The sequence below is a fragment of the Prionailurus viverrinus genome, chromosome D3 (assembly GCF_022837055.1).
Source record: "Prionailurus viverrinus isolate Anna chromosome D3, UM_Priviv_1.0, whole genome shotgun sequence".
In the NCBI taxonomy this organism is placed as follows: Eukaryota; Metazoa; Chordata; class Mammalia; order Carnivora; family Felidae; genus Prionailurus; species Prionailurus viverrinus.
In genome coordinates, this window is record NC_062572.1 from 19,879,576 (window position 1) to 19,902,821 (window position 23,246).

General features: G+C 52.6%; 2 protein-coding genes across 2 annotated transcripts in view; one reads left to right on the plus strand and one right to left on the minus strand.

The window, feature by feature from the left end:
* The window catches only part of RSPH14 (radial spoke head 14 homolog), a 79,907-nt gene that overhangs the window by 3,430 nt on the left and 53,231 nt on the right, over positions 1-23,246 (plus strand). Inside the window, exon 4 of the mRNA XM_047828836.1 lies at positions 3,432-3,550. Within this exon, the coding sequence (XP_047684792.1) occupies positions 3,432-3,550 (119 nt within the window). The remainder of the gene's footprint in view (positions 1-3,431; positions 3,551-23,246) is intronic.
* GNAZ (G protein subunit alpha z) overlaps positions 11,405-23,246 on the minus strand; it is a 53,436-nt gene continuing 41,594 nt past the window's right edge. Inside the window, exon 3 of the mRNA XM_047828834.1 lies at positions 11,405-13,322. Within this exon, the coding sequence (XP_047684790.1) occupies positions 12,978-13,322 (345 nt within the window). The 3' untranslated portion in view covers positions 11,405-12,977. The remainder of the gene's footprint in view (positions 13,323-23,246) is intronic.

Sequence of the window (23,246 nt, forward strand, 5' to 3'; positions counted from 1 at the left end):
GTCATGCTTTGGAGCCACATCACTCCCCTTGGGTGGCATGCCCTTGGATGACCTTGAGCACTCTGAATTTTGGTTTATCAGTTTGTGTGTATCCGGGGGAGGGAGGGGGTGCTTTCCCATATCAGTTCAGTTCACCCTCTTGACCTGGGATCACTAGGTTTACCTGGTATTGAAAACAGAACCAAGGGGGTGGCTCAGTCAGTTAAGCATCTGACTCTTAATTTCGGCTCAGGTCATGATCTTGTGGTTGTGAGATTGAGCCCCACATCAGGCTCTCTGTGCTGGGTGTGAAGCCTGCTTAAGATTCTCTCTCCCTCTGCTGCTCCCCTGCTCGCTTGTGCGCTCTCTCAGAAAGAAAGAAAGAAAGAAAGAAAGAAAGAAAGAAAGAAAGAAAGAAAGAAAACAGACCTGAGAATCACAAGCAGCTCTCAAGCCCTGCCCAGGCACTGATGCCCAGTGTGCACATGTCCAAAAAGAAGGAATAGAAGGGCAGGGTGCTCAGTGTCTCCCGGCTTGTTTGATGTAAACAACAGATGGTCCTTTACAGAAGCTTGAAATCTTTTCAGCGGTGTCAGGGCATCTTACAAAACTCAAGGTTGCTCAGTCCTGCCTCTTCCCAAGCTCTCTGTGCCTCAGTGTCCTCATCTGCAACTGCTCATTGGGGCAAGGAGTCAAATGAGGTAGTGCACATAAATTTTTCCGTGCAGCGACATCTGCCTCACATTGGCCTAGGTGGCCACCCTGTGCTCCTCTCTTTAGGGACTGCTGCCTCCTTCTCCCTGCAGATAGTCTCTGTGAACTCACGTACCCACTTGCTCAGGGCCATCCCCAGATGATGGTGGCCTCAGTCTCTCAGTTTCCCTGACCTCTGGGTTCTAATTTCAGGTCCCCAGAAAGAGATGTGATTAGCACGATCCATGAGCAGCCCTGGCCTGACAGGTCACCAAGAACAAATGGGGTGCATATGGGGAAGTGGTACCACAGTGAGAGCCCCAATTCATATGCTTTGCACTGAGAAGAGTGGATAGATAAGGGGGACAGAGGAGTGTATGTAGGAGGCAGGAGCCCTGGTTATCTGGGGACCCCAACCTTTCCTGTCATGACCTTGGAGTCTCACTGTGCTTATCTGAGATAGATCCAGGGAAAGTGCTTTAACACTTAGAGGCAAGGGGGGTGAAGCACCTCTCATTCTTCCTGCTCCTTTGTTCTGTTTCTGGACTGCCATGGACATTGGGTAGTAACCCCCAAAAAGGGCTGACAGATGCTGTGAGGACAGGTGCTTGGAACCTGGGCAAGTACAAGGAAACTGTGAGCATAGCGAGGGTGCCTATAGGTTTGTTTAGTGGCAGTGGGAGATTGGGGAGGTTGTGTGGGATTCCTGGATATGGCCACATTAGTAGGGGTGGGGAAAGGGGACACACAGTGAAGAAACTGTCACTGATCAAGGACCTGCTATGGGCTGGCCCACATACTCCTTCAGCGTCCACTATCCCTCACACTGCCACCTCCAGGCATGGGGAGGAGAACCGAGTGACCAGGGTACAGGATTCTAACACACTGGCTCGCTCCACCACACCACAATGGACAGAGAATGCAAAGGGCCAAAGATAACCTAGGCCAGCTTGGGAAGTTTGCCTGAGTTCGGTGGTGATCTTATAACTTACAGCCAGTAGCTTGTGGAGCCCGTCAAGCTCTAAGTACCTGCTCATATTGAAACCCTTGTGCCTCTTGCACCCACACAAATAGCAACAGGAAGAGGAGATAAGGGTGGAAGTCCAAGGCTCGACATCTTGTCACCCTGAGGAGTTCATGTGACAGCCCACAAATGGGAGTGCCTGGCGGGAGGACTAGCTCCCCCTGCCTGCCTCTTCCTTGCTTGCTGGTGAATGGGGCAGCTGCCCTCAGGGCAGACACAGCAGACTTGCAGAGCAGGAGTGATGTGGAGGGGTGACCAGGCACTGACTGAGGAGGGCAGCACACCTCATGATGGGTGGTCAGAAAAGGTCCCTGCAACCTGGGTATCCCGCTATGATTTTCTTGTCCCAGAACAACTCAGAACTCGCCACATGGTTAAGTCCTGGCCATCACAGCAGGAGCACAATCGGTTGGGCACTTCCTGCATGCCAGGCACTGGACACAGGCCTCACACTGAGTTCTCACTTATTTCTGATCCCAGGCCTGAGAGAGGTGACCTCAGAAGCCCTCACCATATGCAGTTGGTTAATGAGAAGAAATCGTTACAAAGCCAGGAATTGAAGAAATTGTACATTCCCTTTAAACTGTTCATTAAAAATTTTTTTTTAATGTTTATTTATTTATTTTGAGAGAGAGCAAGTGGGGGAAGGGCAGAGGGAGAGAGAGAGAGAGAGAGAGAGAGAGAGAGAGAAAGAGAGAGAGAGAATCCCAAGCAGAGATTCTCAATGTGGGGCTCAAGCCCACAAACTGTGACATCATGACCTGAGCCAAAATCAAGAGTCACACACTTAACTGACTGAGCCACCCAGGCACCCCTAAACTGTTCGTTTTAACTCCAAACACAAATAATTAGGCATTCACCAACCTGTGTGTCACCCAGGCCTCTTCTTGGGTGTGGGCCCACTGGTTGGTGTTTCCCGTCATCTCTTTTGCTTAAACCACACCTGTAACATCATCTAATTTGCAGCTTTGGTTTCTTTAAGATAGAGTGGAGAACTCAGACATTAATGGAGTAATCTGCATGTAAAAACCTTCTAGAATCTTTTATGATCATCTCACTTTTTTTTTTTTTGAGACTCACTTTTGAGTCTTCCTGAAGCAATCAACTTTGTTTTCATAAGGAATTAAAAAAAAAACCCCACAAAACTCTTCTCACATCTAATTGGCTTACCTAATAGCTAATTAACTTACATAATTATAACAACAAACATAACAGGCACACATAGGTTTGGAGGCCAGCATCTGGCTGTTGGCAAGCTCACAATTCAGCTGGGAGAAAAGGAAGAGGCTTTGAGGGGCGGGGCTTGTGGAGCCTGGAGCTTCAGGGGGTGTGTGCCCTGGTGGGTGCAGCCCCGATTCAGGGTGGGTCAGTTGTGAGGCTCTGCTGCCTCATCATCCTCATTTTACAGGCTCACAAGAGTGAAACGAAGGATCCAGGCACACAAAGAGCAGTTGGAGTCCTAGCTAAGGAAGGGGCAGAGCTGCATGATTCCAGTGCGTGGTTCTTTCCACTGCCACCCAAGCCACACTCCTGGCCTCTAGGGATTCTGTAATATATGGTCCACCTCTGGCCTTTTTCTTCTTTCAGGAAGCCAGAGGGACGTGGTCTGCACCAACCAGCACAGGCTCAGTCAGGCTCCAGGTGGGGTTGCGGGTGGGCAACTTCCCCCTGGTTCTTACTGGATCCTCTCTGGGCATGGTCTTAATTATGTCTAAATCTGACTTCTCTTCACCAGAGAGGGCTTTTTAGAGCACGATGTCATCCTTGCCTTGTCCTACCTGCTGAACGACCCTCAGTCAGCCTGTCGGAAGAACCTGCACCTGGCGTTCAAGCATGTGGCTCAGCTACCTTCAGGTAGGCTCTCAGTGGGCACTCAGGTGGCCCCTTGGTCTCCACTCTAGGTCACTCATGTGCCCTGCTGCAGATCATGGTCTAAAGCACGTTTTTAAAAAAAAGTTACAATTTTATTAAGATACATCATACATATCAAAAAGGCACAAATCATACATGAAGGTTTTATTACATTGTACCAAGTGGACATGCCATGGAATCGCTACCCAGATTAAGAAATTTGTACATATCGCCACCACTCTGAAAACTTCCCATATGCCCCATACCAGTTTCTACCCCTCATCCAAAGGTGAACAGTATCTTCTATTCATAAGACCATAGATTAGTTTATGCCTTTTCTTAAACTTTACATCAGTGGAAACATATAGGCTGAAATATTTTGTTTCTAGCTTTCTTTTTGCTCAACGTTTTATCTCTGAGATCCACGTATGGTTTTTGCTGATTTGCACTGGAGTATGGTATTCATGTTATATGAGTATACGATTCCAGTTTATTTATCCACTCTGTTGCTGACGGACATTTGAATCATGTCAAGTGTATGGATACCAAGAATAGAGTGTCTGTAAACATCCTCGTGTCTTTTGATGGATGTGTAGAGGCATTTCTTTTGAGACATACCTAAGAGTGGAATTGCTGGGGATAGGATAAGTTTATGTTCAGCTTTAGAAGGTACCACCAATGGTTTTCTAAAATAGTTACACCAATTTACACTCCCACTAGCAGTGTCTTAGAGTTCCACACGCTCTCTATCCTCACCCACACTTGATCTTTCCTGGCTCTTTATTTTAGCTATTTTTGTGGGTGGGTGTGTGGTAGTATCTCATTTTGGTTTTAATTTGTGTTTCCCTGATGATTATAGCCCTGTAAATGTCTTCCTTTGTGAAGTGCCATAGCATGTTTAAGGATTAAAGAAGGTCTGCCCCAAAGGCCACTCTACCCTCAGGCTCAAGGTCCCCTTCACCTGACTGTTTCTGCTAATTAGATGCAGAGTCCAGGGTGATGGCCACCCACCTGCTGCAGCTCGAGAGTTGAGATCTTGTGTCAGAACGACATTGCCTTGTCACATGGTGCAATGAACATTTTTAAATGGGGGGCTTATTCCAAGAGGCATGATATCAAGGTCTTCAAGGGGGTGCTTTAAAATTAAAGTTGGGCAAAAAGGCATTGCAGCCCAGGAGTGAGACAGCCCTAGGTTCCCTCTGCCCTCCCCCTCGTTCCTTGCATGTCCCTGGATGGATTATTTCCTCATCTCTAAAGTGAGGCTGATACTACCTGCCTCGGAGTCCTGAAGTGAAGGCAAGTGAGAAGATGCTTGCCAAGCATGTAGTGTATCACCCTGCACAAAACACGCCATAAACATCAAGTCCACATGTGAGCGCTCTCTGAGTTGAGGGTCCCAGAGAGAGATGATTATGGGATCAGGTGCGGAGAGGTGGACAAAACAGAGCGAGCCCTTGGGGGCCTGGGATTGCTGCTCATCCGGGAGGCACGCCTTCTTCCAGCTGGGCTGGGCATGTGAGACCAGATGACAGAAGCTTCTGGTAGTTTTTTTGTTTTTTTAAAAGACCTGCTTATCCCTGGCCATATCCCAAGCCAACAGAATCTGTTTCTGGGAATGGGCACACATATCTTCTCAAATGCACCTTGGCTGATTCTCCCTTGAGGCCATGGTTGAGGGCCACTGGAATACTGGGATGTCTATGAAGCTCCAGTGCTCAGAGCGGAACTAAGTAAATGCCCTGTGCTCACCATGGAGGAACTCTCCTTGAGGTGTGGAGCTCCCAGCCAGCCCTCTTAAATGATTGTGACCTGTTTAAGCATTCGGAGAAATACAGAGACAATAATAAGAAACAATTGAGTACCATCATGGCTTTGCTAAGTCTTAACCTTCTGCCATATTTCATATTTGCTTGATATTTTTGTTTTTAAAAAAAGTAATGACAGTCAAAGCACCCTGTGAAGCTCCCCACCTCCCCACCAGCACCCTTTCTCCTGCCCTCCCTGGAGCCACCAATAATTTCTGAGTATATTCCTAACGCATGGCTTTATAATTTACCATGAATGTAGTTATTTGGTGATCTTGCCTTGCATGTTTTAAAACTATGTAAATGGATCTTACTGAATGTATACCCTTGCTACTTAGAGAACCTAATGTTATAATTTTGAGATTTATCCATGTTCTGTCATGGGCTCCGTTTTCGTATTTTATCTGTGGCGTGCCCTTCTGGTGTTTGAACAGATGCTTACTCCTGCTCGGCTGATGCGGCGTGCTGGTTGTCTCTGATCCTGAGCATTCCCGCTCAGATTTTCCTGGAGTCCCTCCAAGGCCTCTGCTGGAGGAGAGCATCCTTGTGGGGGTGGGAGAATGCATGGCCTTCAGCTTGGCCAGATGCTGCAATTGCTTCCCAGCCCACCCTCCTCCAGCCGGAAGAGAGCCTGGTGCACATCCTCACCAGCAACCTGATGGTGTGCTGTGCTGTTTCACTGTTGTGTGGCTTTGCCATCCCCTGTGACTGGGAGAGGCGGCATCTTTCCTCTGCCTGGCGCCACTTGTGTCTCCTCTCCTGCCCAGTGCCTCCCCGGAGCCTGAGCACATTCTGTTGAGTTGTTTTTCCATTTCTTATTGATTTGAGGGAGTGTTTCATATATCCTGGATTCCAACCCTTTGTTGGCTACATACACTGCAAATACCATTTCCTGGGTTGTTTGCATGGCTTTTCACTGTTTATTTGCTTATTCATTGGCCCAGAAGTTTTTCGTGTGTGTGCATGTGTGTGTGCATATTTGTGTTTGGTGCTGCTTAAGAACTCATGAAGATAGTCTGTCCTATTTTGTTCTAAAAGTGTAAGGGTTTTGCTTTTTACATTTAGCTGGTGAAGGTATGTGAATTGGATTTTTGTTTGTTTCTAGGTCTTCTTGTATAGCCCTTGCCGGTCCTACACTGTCTTGATTACAAAAGCTCTATGGTGATCTGTGTTCTGGTGGGAAGGGCCCCGCCCCATCTCCTTCCTGCAAAGTTGTTCTGGAATCCACAATCACTGGGCCCACCACGAGGAGTAGGGGGGCTGTGGTTCTGACAAGTCTGACTGGGGGCCCCAGCAGTGAGCCTCGGCCTTCTGTCACAGGATCTCTTGGCTGCTACTCCTTGTCTCTGGCGTGTCTGGAAGGGAGGCCTGGGACACTCTGGTGAGGAATGTGCAGTCGTGGTGGGTGGGGGTAGCTGGAGGGAGAAAGGGAGACACACAGTGTGCCAGACACCGCAAGAGGTGTGCCTGGGGGAACTCAGCACGATGGCTTCTGGGTTAGACAGTATGGCTGTGTCCTAGGTGGTATCCTCACTGGGCCACTGGGTGGGGTGAGTGGATCCACTTCAGTGGTCCCACTCTTAACCAGGGTGTGGCCTTGGGCAGTAACATAGCCTGTCAGAGCCTCAGCTTCATTACCGAGCACAGGAATATGTGTGCCTCTGTGGTCTGCTGGGATAGTCGGAACTCAGACGGCTCTCCTACTGGTGGTCATTGGTATGGGTTTTCTATCCACTGCCACACCAGAAGGCACCCTCAGCACCTGGCAGAGTGCCTGGCACTCAACAAATGTTGGCATTTAAGTTTTATGCCGTATTTTAAAGGATCATTTGTCAGTTATTCGCCCCAATTCACTTCCTCCCTTCCTTCATTAATTACATAGTTATGTGTTGGGCCCTTGCTCTGTTCCAGCCACTGTGTCTCACTTGCTTCGTCTGTAGTGTTGGGTATCTGTGGGGGGGAAGTAGGTCTTCCCTGAGTCCTTGGTGTCTGGCCAGATCTGGCCTAGTGTGTGGTTTCCCAGAGTAACCAGCAGGGGGTACCACAGGATCGATGACTGCCTGACAGAGCCTGGCTGTCAGGCCCCAGGGTGGTGCAAGTCAGGCACGGGAGAAACCAGGATTGGAGAGGCAAATACCACGCAGAAGCTTCCAGGCCAAGTTCCCTGTCAGCCGGGCCCTAAGTGACCGCTGGGGATTCTGGGGGAATCTCTGTTCCCTTGTTTCTGCTAACTGCACACAGAAACAGGTCTCGTTTTGTGGCCAGGCGTTCTGTAGGAGAGAACTCTAATGCCGAAATTGAGGATTCTTCTGTAACTGGACTTTGGGATGCAGCTGAATAGTACTGCGGACCTGGAAGTGTCTCCCTACCAGCCCCACTGGCCATGACCCAGGCCCCTTGGGCCCTATGACAGTGGCCTGGAACCAGGGTGACTGGGTGTACCTGTGAGACTGGACTGAACTCTGAGCTGCTGCCCAGCTGTGGCAGGACCACGGGGTGGGGACTGCTGTGTCTCCTACACACTGTGTGCAGCCTGGCTTGGGTGAAGCTGTGAGGGTTAAAACAGGTGTCCCTCCCTACCCAGAGGAGAGCACCATCTGGGGAGGGAGCTAGGGATGTGAGTCCTCTCCTATGGACACTGGCTCTTCAGCTTCAGAAAGGAGCAGGATGGGCCTGGGGAGGGACAGGGCATGCCAGGCATGAAGTTGGATGCTGTTTTGATCTTGGCAGTTTTGAGGTGCAGGGGAACATCAGAGCTGAAGCCGTGGGAATAGCAGAAGCCTAGGGATAGGGGGTGCTGGAGAAGCAAAACAGGATGTTCTCACCCTTCCACGGTGTGCCTCAGCCAGGCAGCCTTAGCCAGGCAAGCTGCTGCACCCCTTTCTCTCCTTGAAGGCTGCCTCGGGAGGTGGCCCAGAGTAGCCTCCTGCTCCTCCTAGCCCTGACACCACAGAGTACAGGGATGGGGCTGGCTGCCTCAGGGGGGTGGGTCTTTCCTTTCTCACCTGCCTTTAGGATGGGATGCACCCGGCCCCAGGCACATCCTCAGCCTGACAGTCCTTGGTGGGCAGTTGCCTCCTTCCCAGACTTAGCAAAGGACGATGCCCACCAGTGGGGACACTGCCCACCTGGTTCCCAGCCTGGTGCACTTTCATGATGCCTCCCCTCCTCACCCTCTGCACACATTTGCCTGCTCCAGCCGGAAGAGTCTTTCCCTGTCTGGCCTAGTCAAGGCTGGCCACTGTCCCAGCAGCTATCCTTGTGGTCTCTCTGGGGGTGGGCCATCTTTCTCAGCCTTCTCTATGAGGTTTTTGTAATATACCCAGGCGGTTTGGGACAGCTTGTTACACAAAGAGGGTCAAGGCTTTCCGGTACATGCGCTGGGCAGTACCAGCTGGCCCCTGGCCTTGGACCTACCTCAGCACTGAAGCCCCTCGCCCAGCTCATCTCTTAGTGAGGTGAGCCCCCAGGGTGCCATCCAGCCTTGGTGGGGCCCCCTTGTCCTCATGGTGTACTGCACCCCTCCCTAGCACCTGCCCCTGAGTCAGCAGACCTATAGCCCATGCCTATTTGTCCTAGGTGGCCAGGGCCTTGCATGGGCTCCAGGGAAGATGGACAGATGGAGCACTGCCCCTGGGGTCCCAGGCCTGGTTGGGTCACTTGCTACACAGTGTGATGCCAGGAAGTCATTCCCCCTCCTGGTCTCTGCTTTCTCCTCTATAAAATCAAATCAGTAATCTCAGTGTCCTGAGAGTGGAGGAGGCTGGGATCAGACGAGTGGGTATGGGGCTCAGCGCAGGGCCATGTGGTGTGCAGTCACTGAGGGGAGCTGGGGTTATTGTCACTGACCCATCACACTATCTTGGACGACAGAGAGAACTACAGGGGAGGATGGCAATACCCCCATGAGCCCACAGGGCACTGTGCCCTGTAAGAGAGCGTCTTTGGCCACATGGTGGGAACTGGGTTGTGCTTAGTCACCTGTAGAAGGCAGGACTGGGCCAGGCCTTCCTGCACAGGTAGAGCCTCTCCCCTTAGGATTGTCTTCCTGTCAACCCTGGCCTCCTCTCACTGGTCCCTCTGCTGCTGGTCCTAGAGCTCATTTCCCTCTGGCCAATGCCACCATTGGTGGACCTTTCCTGGGCCTTTCTTTGGCTTAGCATGTGCCTTCTCCATACTGGGAACTGTTTGGGCACAGTAGAGAAAGGAGGTGGGTCAGAATGTGCCAGGTACCCTTCCCACCTGGAAGTGAGCACTTTATGCAGTAGAGTGTGGGAAGGAGGGGACATGCAACACCCAGAAGGCTGAGCCCCGAAGGATAGACAGTTCTTGGACTTCAAGGGTGGGGAAAGGCACATGAGCATGATTAGCAGAACAAGAGGCGGACATAGCATGCCCACGAGAGGAAGAACCAGCACAGACAGAGGGTGACTAGACTTATCGTGGGGATCATTTCATAACACATATAAAAATACTGAATTATTGGGGCACCTGAGTGGCTCAGTTGATTGAGCATCCGACTTCGGCTCTGGTCATGATCTCGTGGATTGTGAGTTCGAGCCCTACATCGGGCTCTCTGCTGTCCGCGCAGAGCCCGCTTCAGATCCTCTTTCCCTCTCTCTCTCTGCACCTCCCCTGCCCCTACTCTCAAAAATAAACATTAAAAAAAACCTCTCAATCCCTATGATGTATACTTGAAACTAAGAGGATTGTATGTCAATTATACTTCAATAAAAACAGTCAGCCTATGAAATGAAAAAAAAACCTCACTGAATGCATGGTCTCCAAAATGTGGAAGAGAAGAATATAGAACACATACTTATCAGAATTGATGAAAGGAGGCAGGGAGGGGTAGTTCATGTAAGTTTAAAAAAAAAAAAAAGCAATGCAGATAGATTGCAGCAGAGGGCGGGACACTGAAGAGTCTGCCCACTGGGCTCTGGGGACCAGGCTCTGGGAACTGGGAGCACTGTCCCAGGGAAGCCACCTCCCATCCCTGAGCACATCAGGAGAGAAGGCAGAATCCTTCTATTTTCCTTCTATCTGTGTATTTTTAGGTGAAGGATGCTCATGGTGAAATTACTGCTCTTTTCACAGTTGGCATTAAAAGCGTAAAATAAGTCTCAAAGATTTTAAGTCACACGCTATTTCTTCTTATACAAAAGTCCCCTTGGGTTTTTGCTGTTTGGTGATGTGGGAAGGCGTGAAGGGAATCCCCACGAGGCTCGTGGTGGGGGAGGGAGAAAGCCCAATCTGTATGTGTCTGCACGCTGTGTGTCTGCGTGTGTGCGTGCGTGTGCATCTCCACTTGCTGGTCCTCAGGGCTTTGTGTGGGTCCTGCATTTGAGGAGGAGGTGCAGAGTGGCTCTGGGCTCCCCATGGGATGCTGTCTGGTGCAGAATGATCAGGGGCAGAGCCAGACAAGAACCCCAGGCTTGGGAAGCCCTTGCCTCTCTGTTCCGCCAATCCCTGACCTTGACCTTGGACACCTTTTCTCATCTGTAAAATGGGGCACAGCTAACAACCTGCTACCGTAGAGATGTTAAAATAATCTGTAAGGAGCCTAGTGCAGGCTGAACAAAGTTGCTTGACTACTAACTAGTGCTTTCCACCACATGGAGATGCCTCTAACCACACAAGCCAGAGTCGGCAAACGGTGGGATAGTGGGGGGGACCCCTCCTCCCCACACCTTGCAGGACCCACCCTATACTGTTGGGCATTGTCAGCACCCTCCAGGCTCTCTACCTCTTCCACTCTGTGGGGATGAGTCTGACTCTGGCAGAGGTGTCTTTAGGGTATGATGGGTCTGGGTGTTGGTGCAGCCTGGGCCATTGCTGGGCAGGGGTCTTGGAGCCACCATCACCCCTGAACCTCAGCTCCTCCAGACACAGGGGCCTGGCAGGCCTCCCCCTGTCTTGATTTCCAAATGATTCTGCCTAAATGTGTGGGTTAGGGGAGAGAAAAAGCACCCTGGGCACGGAAGGTGTCTCTGGGCACCCTCCCAGATGTCAGCCACACACATACAGCACATCAGGACAAGGCTCAGCTCATTCAGGGTATTTTATTTTCTTAAAGTAGACAATCTTTAACTTTCATACAATCACCAGCTCCTCTTTCCCTCTGTACATCTCTTAAAGTCCTTGGCTGTGATTCCACACACTGACCTTGGACATATAGGTACCGAACAGAGGCTAAGAGAAAAGGAGATTTGGCAAGGGCTCTGGCGGTGCCTTCCCTCTCAACAGCGGGGGTTCATATTTACATGCGGCCCTTGGCCAAGGTCCTTCCATGATGGTGGGTGCCACAGGCCCTGGGACATGAAGGGCCAGAGTGCGAGGTCCCAGCAGGGCCTCCCTCAGGCTACAACGCTCGCTGAGCCTTCACAGGACTTGTAGCTGCTCTCAGCCCATCTCAGGTGTAAGGTGTGCAGGGGCCAGGGCCCCATCTCTTGCTTCCCCTTCCTCCACTTGCAAAGCCAATGGATAATTTACTCTTTAAATACCAAAGACATTTAGCTATTGTTCATTCGCTCCTAGGTGAAGAACCTTCTTTAAATACATCACATTTATTTTCTGAAATAAAAACGAAGCAGAAATCGCACCAGTAACAAGAGGACGCTGCACAGGCTTATGTACAACGCGGCCCCGCGAGGCTGCCACAGGGCGGCCGTCCGCCCCAGTGTCGCTCGGGAGCAGAGGGACAGACTCATCCAGATAACAACTTTTACACTCAGCAAGCCAGACACAAAAAGGACCACCTGAAAAAAAAATATGTTTTGAAAATCTGCATTTTAAAAAAGAATACTCAACTGCATTTGAAATTTTCCATATTTCTGCGAAACACCACGAGATTTGGCCAAAAAAAAGGATGTCAGAGAAGAAAAACCAGGTTTTGATTTATAAAACATCAGACTAGTAGAAGAAAAGCTGGAACCCAGCTGGCCTAGTTTGAAACAAATCGTGCCACTCATGTTATTGTGTGGATTTTTGCTGCATATTTTGAAGCTGTTTAAAAAGAGCTGTGAGTGGCTAGAGGTCTGGTTAGTGCTGTTATCTGGCCTTGCACCCTGGTTCCAGAACGAACGTGGTACAGAGTAGGCCAGCAGTAGGTGTGGCCAGCAGGGAAGGCGCATGGACCCTGCTCTGGTCCTCCCTCCTGGTCAGCAGCAAGGTCCCCAGTCCCAAGCTTGGGCAGAGCTGGCTTCCTCCAGATGACCCAGCCGCCTCTCCTCATAGTCCCACGAGGACCCCCATGCAGAGCGGGGCCGGCTCGGGAAGGCAAAGTGAAGGGGGCAGAAAGGGCTCATAGTGAACGTGGTGACAACTGCTTAAGTCTTCAAGAGGCCTCAACGCTTTGGGGAACTTTGCCATCTCCAGACTGTGTGTGTGCATATGTGTGTGTGTGTGTGTGTGTGTGTGTGTGTGCATGTGTGTGTCTACCTACCTAGCAATCTATCCATATATATTTATGTTTGCGGAAATGTGGGGGCCAAGGAGGTGGAGGGCCGGGGGGGGGACATTTTTCAGGTCCCCCGTTTTCTGCCCCTAGGCTGGGTCTCCCTAGCACGAGTGGGGGTGTGACACCCCAGGGGTTTCGCCACAGGCAAACTGGCCTGCCCAGCTCCTCAGCAAAGGCCTATGTACTTGAGATTGTTCTGTATGATGACGTCTGTCACCGCATCAAAAACAAACTGGATGTTACTGGTGTCGGTGGCGCAGGTGAAGTGGGAGTAGATCTCCTTGGTCTCCTTGTTGCGGTTCAGGTCCTCGAACTGCCGCTGGATGTAGACAGCGGCCTCCTCGTAGGTGTTCTGGCCCTTGTACTCAGGGAAGCAGATGGTGAGCGGGATGCGCCGGATCTTCTCCGCCAGCAGGTCCTTCTTGTTCAGGAAGAGGATGAGTGAGGTGTTGATGAACCAGTTGTTGTTACAGATGGAATCAAAAAGGCGCAGGCTCTCTGCCATTCGACTCTGCAGGCAGGAAAATGCTGGTGTTAATCAGGGGATGCAGCAAGGAAAGGCCCTAGACCCACAGCTCTTCAGAGAGAAAGGCCCCTTGGGAAGGTCTCCCAGCCCAGCACTGGCCCTGCAAAATTCACCCTTTTATTGGGAAGTCTTCCTCTGCGAGGCCAAGTCTGTCTTCACCTGCCTCCCACGGGCTCTGGAGCCCCTACAGTGGCTGGCACCGCCCTCCGCACCCTGACACTTGTTAGTAATGGGCGCTTCTGCTTCATTGGTGCTTCCTCTGTGGCTCGGGGCTGCTGCATGGCCTCCCTTAGCGGCAGCGACCTGGGCAACTCCAAGCTCATAGCTAAGGGCCCCATCCCCTGCCATCCCAGGCTGGCTCAAGTCCCTCATGCTGCCATTGCATCTCCCTCAATGTGAGCGTGGCCGACTTCCTGCCCAGCCAGCAGCTCCAGCCCGTTAGGGCTTGGGCCAGTCCTCTAAGCCTCGATCCTGCCACGTGGTGCTGTCAGTCCTCAGCCAGATCTGTGAACTAACAGCCTGTGCTTCCAAAACCGAAGGCTCCAGTCTAGAGAGCTGGGGAAGGCTCAGGCCCCTCTGCCCCGCCCAGGTCATGGCACTCATGTGAGGACAGAGGCCTACCAGGCTCAGTGACCAGAGTGTGGCAATGGCCCTTATTTACCCCCTTCTTTCTGAGGACCTTAAATGGGTTGTAGTAACTGAGTTTTTAGGGAACATAATGTATTTGTCTGACTCCCAAACTCACCACTCACCATTTCCACAGAGAACTGACAATTCTAGCTTCTAAAAAGAACTGCTGGTGAGTTACTATGGTGAAAGCTGCCCCTCATTTTAAAATAAAACAAACAAGCCAAATGTCCGAACAAAGCCCGGAACTAGTTTAGTTTAGATCCAGGGTGTCGGAATTAAGGACTTTCTGACTAGATTATATCACCGGTGACATGGTAACAACAAAGGAAGCTGCAGCTGGTGCTGATGGTGTGGCCATGGCATGCCAGTTTGTTCAGTCCTTACACCTTCTGATTCTCATTTTACAGATGAAGAAACTGAGGCTTGGAGAGGCAGGAAATGTGCTCCATGTTCCACAACCAGGAGCTCAGGCTCACTTGGAGGGTGGATGGGCAGCACTGTTGGACCCAAGTGAGATCACCCCAGGTGGGGCTGTCCAGGAGGATGCCACAGTGAAACCTTGCTCTCCCAGAGATCCTGAATTGTCTGAGATACATGGTCTAATAGCATCAGCGCTAGGAAGGAACCAGGTTGAGTGGGGAGAGGATGCCCAGAGGTACTTGTCATTACTCTCCAACCTCAGAGAAGTGGTCTTCAGATCCCATATTCCACCTTGGAGAAGAGGTTTTACAAAACCAATCTTGTGCCTTCTTTAGAATGAGCTAAGAAATACCAGAAACCCTGGAAAGTGGGTGGTTTCAGGTCTTGGGGAAGCAGGGGCGGGGGGGACCCTTCTCCAGAGAGAAATAAGATGCAGGATTCCCATCCCCAGCAGTGCCTGGAGGAGCCACATGATGTTCCCAAAAGTGAATAAGTGGTGGTCTAGGAATGTCACATTCTGCTGGAGACTAATTAGCTCTAATGGATTTCTGGAAGCCACACTGTAAAGCCTAACAGAGCTATCAATTCTGACAGGAACGATGTCATAATCAGGGGCTGTGCTTCTGACCCCAAACTTCACATCAGATAAATAACAGAAACAGTCATTAGCACATATGCATGAATTCAATGAGCAAACACTTGCTGAGCATGCCCTAAGGGCCAGTGACAGGCCCCAGCTCTCATGTCAGGTGATGGAGCCATGACAGGTGCCCAGGACTCAGAGGGGGACAGGCTGGCCACCAGCAGGTAGGACCCAGCAGGCCAGTTCCCAGGGTATGGAGCTGGTGTTCATGGAGTGGGGGCCAGGCAGAGAAGCCAGGACACAGCCAGGCTCCTAGAATGGGTATCTGCTGGGTCACCTGGGGTGAGAGCCAAGGTAGCCCTCATACCTGGTCCAAGCCCAGCAGCTCTGGGCAGGCTGTAGAGTCTGGGAAGTGGAGGGGCAGGAGGGTGTTCTCAGCATGCTGAAACAGCACGTATGTGCTGGCCGGTGCTCATGCAGAGGCCTCTGCTGGTCGGTCCTTTGAGGGCAGGCCCTGTGTGGCACTGAAGGGGTCAACGGGCCACATGGCCCCTCCCACCCCATGGCCATCTCAGTTGCTCTTCCTGTTCAATATCCACCCCAGGTTCCTGACTTCAGCCCCAACTGACCAGTCCTTCCTGTCCCATGTGAACCTCTGCCCCACAGACAGCTCTTGGCAGACTTTTTGGTCCTTAGACATCTCCCTGAGCCTCATGTTCCTCTGTACTTGAAAATCTGGGAACTCAGGCACTTTCCTCACAGGGCAGCCATGCCCTTGGCAGTGCCTCACAAACGCTCATAGGATCACTACTGCCTAGGACCACAGAACAGGAGTCTCCTTCTTACTTTTGTGTTTTTTGGGGGCTCAGGTTTCCTGCTTATCTCTCTTCCTTGGGATAAATCATGGGTAATCACGCTGGCCATCATTTACACACCTGCGAGGTGATAGGCATCAAAGAATAACCACAAAACCTCTATCTGTGTAGATGCCCTGCCTGCATGGGCCCTGCCAGGCAGGATTCAGCACAGCCTGCAGAAGGCACTGACTGGGTACTGGCTTGTAGAAATGCACATGACCTTCAGAGCTTGTGAAGCACCAGGCTAGATGCTGCACTCCACCTGTCATCCCCTACTGCTCTCTGGGTGCTCATGGCCCACAAGGGGTGCCACTTGGCCAGGGCCCCCTGTAACTGCAAATGAGGCCCCTTGGCTGAGGAGAGCTGGTGACGGTGGGCAGAGTGGAGCTGGAGTCCCCTGGCCTTTTGACTCGGTGCCCTCAGTGCTACTGTCACTGTGGTGTGCTCACTCCTTCATTCCAATTGCTCCCAGGTGGGCAGAGCAGTGTCCTGACACCTCAAAGCATAAATCATTGAAAAAGGAACGTGCTATTTTGGGCTGTAACTCTGGAAACTGTGTGAAGCTTGCATGAGTGTGAGTATGGGAGGAATGCCACTGGTGTACTTCCCCGCCCAGCTTCCAGGGCCTCCCTTCCCCTCCTCTCCACGTTCTGCTCGCTATGGCCTCACCTAAGACCCCTTCTTCCTGGAAGCTCCTCTACTTCCGCCCCCATATCTCTGTTCACCTCGCAGCAGCACATGTCTGGCTATGCATCCTGCACCAGGGTAAAGTCCCAGCCCCTCAGTCTGGCCTTTAGGGCTTCCCCTGGTACCTCTCGCTACAGCCCTCGGTAGGTATGCACAGCCTGGACACCAGCTGTGGCCCCATTCTTCTGCTCCTCGGCCTGGGTGGGGCTCCCCCATGTCGCTTAGTTCCCCTGTGCCTCTGCCCACTTGGTATCATGGGTCAGAGCTGCTGCTGAGGGCCCCAAAGGTGGTAAGAGAAAACTGGGCACCATCCTTTTGAGGTCCAACTGGGCCGCTGGGACCCTATGGCAAATGAAGGCAGGGGCAACTTTGGGATCATCGCTAGTATATCACCCCCTTGTCCTGTGAAATTTCCATTAGCCTGACACAAACATCCTCTTGGACCCAGAACCTGAGAGGCCACCTCTGCAGCCCATGGCTGTGCTGTGAACAGGAGGCTACAGATTTCACACATGGGGAGATGGGGGCCCAGACAGGCTGACTCCCAGGGCTCAGTTAAGAGCCCTGTATCTCCAACAACCGCTTGCTCTTCCAGGAAGAAGCCCTTCTTGCCTTTACCGCTCCAGCTGCCAGTGGAGCAGTCATGGTTGTTTCACCCAGGAGGAAACGCACCCACTAGCAGCTGCCTGCAATGCCAGCCAGGGGCTCTGAGGCCCACCCAGCTCTCCCCAGGGCCTGCTCACCAGCAAAATGGCACTTTCTAGGAGTCTGGGATTTGTCTGCGCATTCATTTATATAAATAACATGGAGCAGATGATTCCCATCAGAAGCTTATGCAGTGGCGGGAATCTTACTGCCCAATGGTGAGAAATCAGTGATTTGCAACAAAGCATGTCAGACAGCAAGAGGCAGTTGGGTGGCTGGATGTAATCCCTGGGGTTTGGTAAAGAAGTAATTTCTTGGCCATTTGAAAAAAGAAAGCTCCTGCTTGGACAGGTCCAAATATACTCAGTGTCACTGAATGAACTTTCCCCTAGGGTGGCCTGTGGATGTCACCAGGCTGGACCTAATGGCCTGTTGCTAAGGAGCTAGCTGGCCTGTGAGTCTGGAGTCTTTGTTCAGTGCTGAACTTGGCAGCAGAGGCCCTCACCAGGCACATGGCTACCATGTGATAGCACCCATGGTCGCCTGGATGGGACCAGCTACATTTTGAGGCCAACAGCCAGGGTGAGCTGGGATGCAAAGGAGAGCCTGCATGTGGTGGTGGTGGTGGTGGTGGGGGGGGGGAGTTGGTACGTTGCCCCTTGGTTCTGATTCTCTATGATGGCTTTCCTCGTGTCACAAAAGGGCTGTCCCCTATCCCCGGTTACAAGTACAGGGTCTGGAGCCAGGTGCCTGGTGTTCACTGTCACCACCGGTGTTTGATGTGCCTTGGACAAGTCATTTCTTCTCTCTGGGCCTCAGTTTCCTCATCTGTAAAATGGGATGGTCACGGCATTCAATGCCAAGATAACTGTGAGGAGGAATAAAGGTGCTGATATGAGAAGAGCCCAGATCTACTGAGCCTTTTCCCATGGCTGCTGCTGCTGCCCACTGGGCACTCTCCCAGGCCACTCACTGCCCCTTGCCCCGGCACAGGGCTGTCTGTTGTCTCCTCTCACCTCTCAGTGGAAGACCCACCTCCCTCAAGGAGGCCTGCGTCTTTGCAGTAGGTTCCCTTAGCTTTTTAGTGGGGCACAGGACAGCCCCAAGTGCTAGGCTGAGCACCTCCAGTTACCATCGTTTCTCTGATTTAACAGGTCAGGCCCATGAGCTTTGTCATGACAAGGCAGACTTTGGTTTCCTTGCGTGCTGGCTGGGTGGGAGAGGGTTGTCCCAGAAATCCAGCCTAGAACCCAATCATGGACACTCAGGTACAGCTGCTGCACTTTGCACGTGAGGATAATGAGCCCTGCTACAGGCAAAAGGGTCTGTCCAAACGTTTCCCACACAGCCTCTTCCAGAACATCTGCCTCCTACTGACTTGAGAGCTCACTGGCCTGCCTGAGGCAGAGGGGACAGCGGGTGTCCTCCAGCCGTGGTCCTGGGTCCCTCTCTGAGTGAATTCTGGTTCTTTGCATGGCTGGGGCAGGGAGCACTGCTCAGCCCCCTAAGGCACTGTAGTTTCTAGAGGGAGGTAGGGGAACAGGGTAAGGGAGCTGGCTAAGGACTACCAGGTTACCAGCCCAGCCTGCCTTGGGTCTTTCTAACTTGTCTCTCTAGGGGGCTCATTTCAGTCTCCTGCCCTCTTGGGCCATCCTCCCTGCCTCCCGAAGCCTGAGCCAGTTTCTGGTCTCGTGCAGTTTGCCTCCACAGTCTGTGATAGAGAGTGTGGGGTCCTGTGTGTGCAGCATCTCTGCAACTCAACAGGCCTCTGGGGCGGACGAGGGGTGGGGCCTGTTTTTGGAGCTGGGTACCTTACAACATAGCCTGACCAACCCACACAGCAACATACATGTCACTTTCCAGCAGCACCAAACGGTGGGCAGGCAGGCAAGAGAAAGAGGCCCAGGGCCTCAGAGACTCAAGGTCTGACCTGTATCCACTGCACCTCTCCTGATGGCCACCCAGACCTCCGGGTGCCCACAGGGTGGTGCCCTTCCTGTTCTCTCCTCACAGGCCACCACAGGTGTTCTGTTAGGACCCAGGTCCTGTATGTGGTGACTCACTGACCACCACTGGGACTGAGGACTAAGCTGTGGGGAAGGGGCATGGGCATGCTCTGAAACCCTCTCAATTCCCAGATTTATTGACTGAGCTCCTGGGGCAAAAGCTGGACTCCTCAGAGGGGCATGCCGGCCTTTCATGATGTGGGTGCTCTCATCTTTCTCCCAGCCCCCACCTCCACGTCACTCCTTGTTCCTGGTCCTCACCCGCTCCGCAGTACCTTACACAGGCTGTCTCTAGTCTGTGTCACTCTGGGCAAAATGCTTGTCTCTCAGTGCCTCAGCCCCTCATCTGTGAGAAGGTAGTAAGAGCAGCCTCATCAAAAGGTGTGGCTTTTAATGGAGAAAATGCACACAAAGACTCATACGGTTTCCATCATTGGTTGTGGGGCCCTGGGTCCTCCACCTGTCTCTTGGGCCTTGAGGCCCCATCTAGCTGTCGGGTGGGCGGAGCCATAGGCATGCTGCATGGCCCCTGTCTAGATACAGGCGCTTAGCCAACCTTGCTGCCTTGTTATTATCACACAGGTCCCCCACTATTCTGTTCCAAGAAGGGGTAGAATGTATGGATGCTGCTCCTTGCTCCCTCTGGGGTCCCGAGAAAGTGGGGTCCCCACACTACAGGTGGCCTTGGTTTCCATACCAGCTCCCAGCTCTGTAGTCCTCCTGGGATACTGGTCCAGTCCACCCTGTTCCCAATGCCCTCTTCTCTTATGTGGACACACATTCTAGTGGGGGGGGGGTGGGACCAGCACCTCCTGACCCTCCAGGGTCACACTGGTTTTGGGCAGCCATATGCAAATGCTGACTCATGCTAGACATGCCATCAACTAGACCCTTGGAACATGGGGAAGGCCAAATGGGGGCCTGCCTGTATTGATGGGTAAATCTGAGTGGGGGATATGCTAGGAGGTGGTAGCATGTGTTATGTTGTGTGGCTGGGGAAGGCTCTGTGCTGACCCGTCCTGTCTCCTTGTCTGCTCACTCTTCACCAGGTTCCCACTCTCCAGGGTCCGGCACAGGGCTCACTGTGGTCACAGCACAGGGCACAGCCAGCTGGTATCCACAGAGGTCTCCAGCTTTAGATCTCACACAAAATGCAGGGGATGTCAAGGTTTCAACTCTTCCCAGCACTAGCCTGAACCCTAGGGTCAAGTTGACCTGGAAACTTCGGCCTGTCAACACTTCAACACCCCTTCACTGCTGAGTCCCTGCAATCCTCACTCCTTCCTTATCTCCCTGGTAGATCCTCTCCAGGTGCCCTTTTGCATGAGATGCTGTTCTAAGCATAAGGGAGACGAGGGGAGAGCCAATGGTTCTGTCGTCAATGAGCTTGTCCCGGGCAGGATGGAATGAATGAAGTGGTGTGGCTGTGGAGCGGTCAACAAGGGTCAGGATCCTTGATATGTGAGTCACCAGCTCTCAGCTGTTCTGAGCCTCAGTTTCTCCACCTGTAAAACGAGGTTGAGTAGCGTGCCTCCTCACAAGGTGGCTGAGGACTGAAATGTGACATTCAGGGAAAGCTAAGTCCCCATGCCCAGACACTGTGGCTGCTAGCGGCCATCAGGGGTATGACTGAGCCAAAAGAGGAGGCTTCCTGGAGCAGGAGGTATCTCTACCGGGCCTTATAGGGGGTAGGGCTCCGAAAGGAAAAAGGAAGGGCAGGGAAAGGCCCTGGAGTAAAGACCAGCCAAGGCATAGAGCTGCAGTGTGGGTAAGCTGGGAGGGGTGGTAGAAGGGATGCAGCAGGGGGCCAAGGCCTTGGCACTGGCTCAGCTGGGGCCTCAGAGCCCAGGGAGGCTCTGTCCTGCCCTGGGACTCAGTTTCCTCATCTCTAATATGAGGTCTCAGTTTTGCTATAACCTGGAAAGCTCAAGTCTGCCTGTTGTAGAAAAGCCTGGAGTGTTTGTTCATGGGAACTGTGAATTCGGCTTTTCACACTGGAAGTAAGGCTGGAGGCTGGGCTATGCACATGAATGAATTCCATTCACCATGGATGGAGCCAGCCCCATAGCTGCCCACCCTGCAGCTGAGCCACCGGGCCTAGCCCCGGGCAGCAGAGTGCCAGGTGCCAAGGGCACCAAGGGTGGGACCTGGGCACTGAGGCTGCCTGGCAGCACCATGGCCGGATGGGCCAAGGGGGAGGTTTCATATGGGGCTGGACATCAAATTGGCACTCTTCACAAAGTAACAGCCAAGCCTCTGGCCCCTCTGGGCTCCCTCTGTGGTGGAAGCTTGGGGGCACCAAAGACGGGGGCTCCCCGTCAGCTGGCAGGGCGTGGTCTGAAGGGTGGGGCATTGCTGACCCGGTGAGTGGCATGTCCCAGTGGGCAGTCTGGTGCCCACCCTCAGTGCAGTGCCAACTGCCTCTTCCCGCTGCATCGCCAGCAGAAGCAGGTGAGGCCCGGAATCCTGTGCTCTGGGACTGGTGGGCGGGAGGAGCCTCCGAGACTTCCCTGGCCCATTCTGAACCCTACCAAGGTGAAGTTGGCTTTGCTGTCTCCAGACTTTTCCAGCAGGAATAGGGGGAGTGGGCCCCACCCTCAGACCTATGCCCCAAGGTACTGGCTGGAAGGAGCAAGGGGTGGGTAGGGCCTGTGTTAGGTGTGTTTGCAGCTGTGGACTGGTGTAAAGACAGGGTTCTGCCTCCAGAGTAAAACCACTCCAAGGATGGCGTCAGTCACTCAGGGAAACAGCTTATTCTTTGTCTCCAAAGAAGTGGGGCGGCAGGTCTTTGGCGCTAAGACAAACATATGTGTATGTTTCTCTTCCTGTAAAGCTGCAGAGAAGTCTAGAGTGGCCAGGGGATGCTCAGATGGCCCTGCCAGGTGGCTATGAAAACGAGGCTGATCTAGGGATGAGGAAGAGGCCAGCCTGGGCCCAGACTGCAGGCTGCCCATTGGCTCAAAACCCTTTGCTTCCGTAGCCAGTTCATAAGTCCACTGAGGGTCCTCATTCTTCCAGGGTTCAATTCCCTTTTAGGCTCTAGCTTGTCCAAGAGGAGCTCACCCTGGCCTGGATCTACCCTCAGTTTGAGGGGTACAGGCAGAAGGTCTCCCCCGGGGACAGGGTGGTGGTGGCAAGAAACAGAGCAAGAGCCCCATCCTCAGCTGGAGGCCTCCTCACACTGTACCTTGGGGGCTGTCCCTAAAGGAAGCAGTGGAAGAGGGACAGGTACTGTTAGGAGCAGGAGACAGGGTGGGGTCTGGGGGCAAGAAGGATGCTAGACCAGCAGAACCTCATCTGGGCACAAGGCCCTGTGCTGTTTTCATAAAGATGCTGTTTGGTCAACGTTCGGATACTCTGCTCTCCTTTCAGAGGAGTTACGGACTCAGTGAGGAACTGGGGTCAAACAGCATACCTGGGCTTCAAGACATCCTTTGCCATTCACCTCTGCTGAGAAGCATCTCCAGCCAACATCCTGCCTGTCTCTACACCCCACCACACCCCACACCGAAATCAGGCAGTGCCCGAGACTTTCTGAGGTGTCCCTCTGCGGCTGGGCTGAGTTCACCTCCCTTGCCTGGTGGGAGCCTAGGGATTTGTGGCTGTGCTCCTGACCGGCGGACAGACGGCTATGCTGCAGGGAAGTCTCTCTTGGTCTTTGCCACTCTCCTTTTGAGCTGGAGGGGGAGGCCACTGTACACACTCCCCTGAACTCAAGGAGCTTGGGATGCAGTTGTGAGGTAATGGTAGGAGGAAGGGATGGGCAGACAGACAAAAACCACTCAGTGAGGCAGCACGACTGCTCCTTCTTGGCAGAGGCCCAGTGCGGGAGCAGGGGGAGGAGGCCTGAGTCATTTCGGCTCATGCCTGCAGGGATGGGGACAGGATGCTTGGATCTCCCCAGGCAGCCCCAGCTCAAGGTTGTTGCCTGCTGGAATCCATGTTTCTTTACCTTCTTCCCCTGCCGCATGGTATGTGTCCCCTCATTGGAACTGTCTCCCGGAAGGCAGGGCCTGTGTGTTCGGCTCACCCAGGCCTGGATGGAAATCACCATAACTGTGCAGACAAGAGGGCAGATGTG